This window comes from Aplysia californica, unplaced genomic scaffold, assembly GCF_000002075.1.
Source record: "Aplysia californica isolate F4 #8 unplaced genomic scaffold, AplCal3.0 scaffold00407, whole genome shotgun sequence".
Classification (NCBI taxonomy): domain Eukaryota; kingdom Metazoa; phylum Mollusca; class Gastropoda; order Aplysiida; family Aplysiidae; genus Aplysia; species Aplysia californica.
Genome location: NW_004797677.1, coordinates 682,556 through 685,690, shown reverse-complemented (window position 1 = coordinate 685,690; position 3,135 = coordinate 682,556). Strand labels below are relative to the sequence as shown.

The window sequence follows — 3,135 nt, the reverse complement described above, 5'->3', positions numbered from 1 at the left end:
CCCCCCAACGGACAAACTACAACCACCAAAACATTTTTGATATGGCCAATGACAGTGTTAAGCCTTTATGAACCAGAAAATCATGGTAGGCCTTCACCTAAATCAGTTGTCAGACTAGTTTGCAGGTAGGTAGATCCTCTACTAAAACATTGCTGCCGACCTTAAGCTTAACTACTGGTGTCAGGCTTTTGTATGTCGAGGTTTAAAATTATATAAAGTGGGGACGGATTTATAACTCTGATCAATTTGACCCAAGTATGTGCTTGTCTTAGACCAAATGTTTTAAATGTAATTTTGAGAATTCAATAAAATTTTGCTTTGTGGATGGCTGAGATAGCATGCTGAACTTGTGTTATTGTCTCTGTTGAGGGTATTTCAGGACATGTTAATGACTTGGCAGATATCGCGACCTCAGTGCTTTCTTGTCTTATCTTTATTTTTAATAGCAAGTGGCTATTCTCTGGCGCCTCACTGGTCAATTGATCGAGGGCTATTCTCCGGCGTCAAGTATTCTTGTACCTGTCACTTTTCAACAGCTTTCCATCTCCCCTGTCGGCACGTTATGACCATTAATGTTGCAACTGAGTTCAGTGCCAGATGCGCCTTCTAGTACTTCTGGTTGTGACTGAGGCTTGTTGGCACTTCTGGTGCTGTCACCTCTGACACAGAGAATTCCTCCTTCCCTCACTGGAGCTTTCATTGAGTAGTGGCTGCGTGTCCACCTATGGTGAATCGCATTCTGAAGAAGTGCCGACCCTGATGTGTGTTTGTGTACAAGGCCATAACGTGCCGACAGGGAAGATGGAAACCTGTGGAGAAGCGACATGATATGCGGCTATACTTGACGCCGGAGACTAGCCATCGATCTATTAACTGGCGCGATGCCGGGGAATAGCCATTTGCTTTTTAATAACAGTGAAAACAGTTCATATCAAAGACTGAGCTTTAGAAGAAGTCATATTTACACTGTTAAAGAAAATGGAGATACGACAAGAATTAGAAAGCACTGAGGTCGCGATATGCTGCCCCCCTCCAACCACTGACACGACACTCAAACACACCCCCATCCCCCATATATTTTCTTTGTGACTAAATGCAAATAATTATGACTGAATTGATTGTTTTGACAGGTCTGTTGTGGTTGGGCCGTTCCTCCAGTCCCTGAATGAGGTCCTCAAGTCTCTTGCAGAAAAACTTGGAAGTGATAGCGAGGACTCCAAGGTACTGCAGGGTTGTGCCGCTGAAAGTTTTCGATGTCTACGCCAAGCCTGTGCCCTCAACTCTGATGTCCAGAGTGGCCTTTCATCTTGTCCAGACTTGTTAGAGAATACAAAGCTCATCATTGAGAAAGTGCATTCGCTCGATTCAAAGTCGGACTCGGAAAATGTTTTAAAATGCAGTGCTCAATTTTTGGGGAACACTTGTGCTTCCAATACAGAAAATCAGAAGTTGATCTGGGATATGTTCATTCAACAACTCAGGTATGGTTATCATTCATTTTATAGATGAGTTTTAAGTCTTTGTCTCTGAGGGGAGAAAACCCAGGGGCCCTCTTTTGGTATGAAAAATAAAAGTAAGATACACATCTCTAAATTTGTCATTAAATCAAAACAGGTGAACCTATTTTGATAGTTCTTCATCTACTAACCTGTTTTTCGGCTGTTACTGAAAAGTAATTTGATGTCAAAGCGGTATAGGAATGCGCCCAAGCCACTGCCAGCGGCTCACTGGCTTAGAGTGGTTTTCATTACCGAGTTGAGGTGAAGCGCGAGCTACTGGGAGCGGCTCGCCGGAGATAAGGAGTTTGAAGGAGTGCTTAGTTTGAGGATCCTTAAAAATTTATGATAAAAGGCAAAAGTCTATATTATCCATCCTGGTTTAAAGTTTGGCCAGATTTTTTCAACAGAAGTCAAAACATGGTTACTTGTTCACTTGTGACATTCTATACTTCCAGTGCAGTTGTAATCATGTTCTTGTGTATGATTTTTAAACCATGCTTCAGCTTGTGTTAACTCTTAAGGGTTTATTTTCTTCAATTTTCTTTTGCTTTCTCTATTTTTTTGTGCTACTTTTATCAAAGTCACCCCCCGGGGCAGTGCAACTGACTGTAGTGTCTTTAGGCCATTCCCAAAGGAGGGACATTTCTCGTTCAAGCACAGTAGAATTGTAAATGGGCTGATTCAGCATGTCACGCTCATATCTGTGCCTGATCTACAACAGGGAACTGCTGCTTTTTCTTTCCTAATCCTTACTATTGACTATTGTCATTTTCCTCTACTTCTTTTGTATGTTTGTCACTCTCTTGTGACCTGCTATTTTTGGGGTGCCTTGATAGTCGAAGCAGACCTTGTGCTGTTGAAGCTAGAGAGGTGAGCAGTCCCTGTGCAGACTTCTCTGTTGACAACCACCCCTTGGCGCTCATATGACCTTATGCAGTTGCGAGCACCGTAAAACCCTCTACTATTAAAAAAAATAAATTTATCAATGTACCCTGCCAATGATAGATTTTTTCCCCCACTTCCATGTACATGTGAATGTGTACTGACTTGGACTCTCAGTGCTTATTACCATTACCCCAGGTCCTCCCTTGCATTCATCCTTGTTTAATTTATTTAATGACTCTTTCCGAGACGTTCTTGTCTAAGACAACTGCTTTTCTTCTCGACAATGGGTGGTCATCGTCGTCAGGTTCGACTGTGTTTTGCTTCATCGTTATCTTAACTTTCTATTTTGAAACAAGAGAAGTGTTATTTATAAATGTTCGTCAGATCAGATCAGTTTGTCACAGTCACCCCTTCGATTTCTTGGTAGTCCGACGTTTTCACACCTTTTTACAATCTTTCATTTTTTTATGTACTTTCTCAGACCCACCATTTAGGGTTCTTTCTGTATGTTACCCCCGCCTCCTCCCCCCTCCCTACATCAATCTGTGGGTGGTCCATGGGTGCTCTGGTGTAGTCTGCTCCTTTTTTCCTATCAAACATCTATAGTCTTTATCTCTCTTTCTTTTCATTTTGATGTTAATCTCTAGTGACACCTCTAAGCTGTGGCACATATTACCAATTTGTGCTGCAAGTGCCATAAAACTCAATGTAAAACTAAAACAAAAATCCACATCCACTCCACACACACACA

At 41.9% G+C, this 3,135-nt stretch overlaps 1 protein-coding gene across 1 annotated transcript in view; it reads left to right on the top strand.

Annotated features, from left to right (window-relative positions):
- The window catches only part of LOC101860188 (ataxin-10), a gene marked incomplete at its 3' end in the record, with an annotated part of 4,037 nt that extends 2,555 nt beyond the window's left edge, over positions 1 to 1,482 (top strand). The window contains 1 exon segment of the mRNA XM_005104165.3: positions 1,131 to 1,482. Coding sequence (XP_005104222.2) covers positions 1,131 to 1,482 — 352 coding nt within the window.
- Positions 1,483 to 3,135: the final 1,653 nt, after the last annotated feature.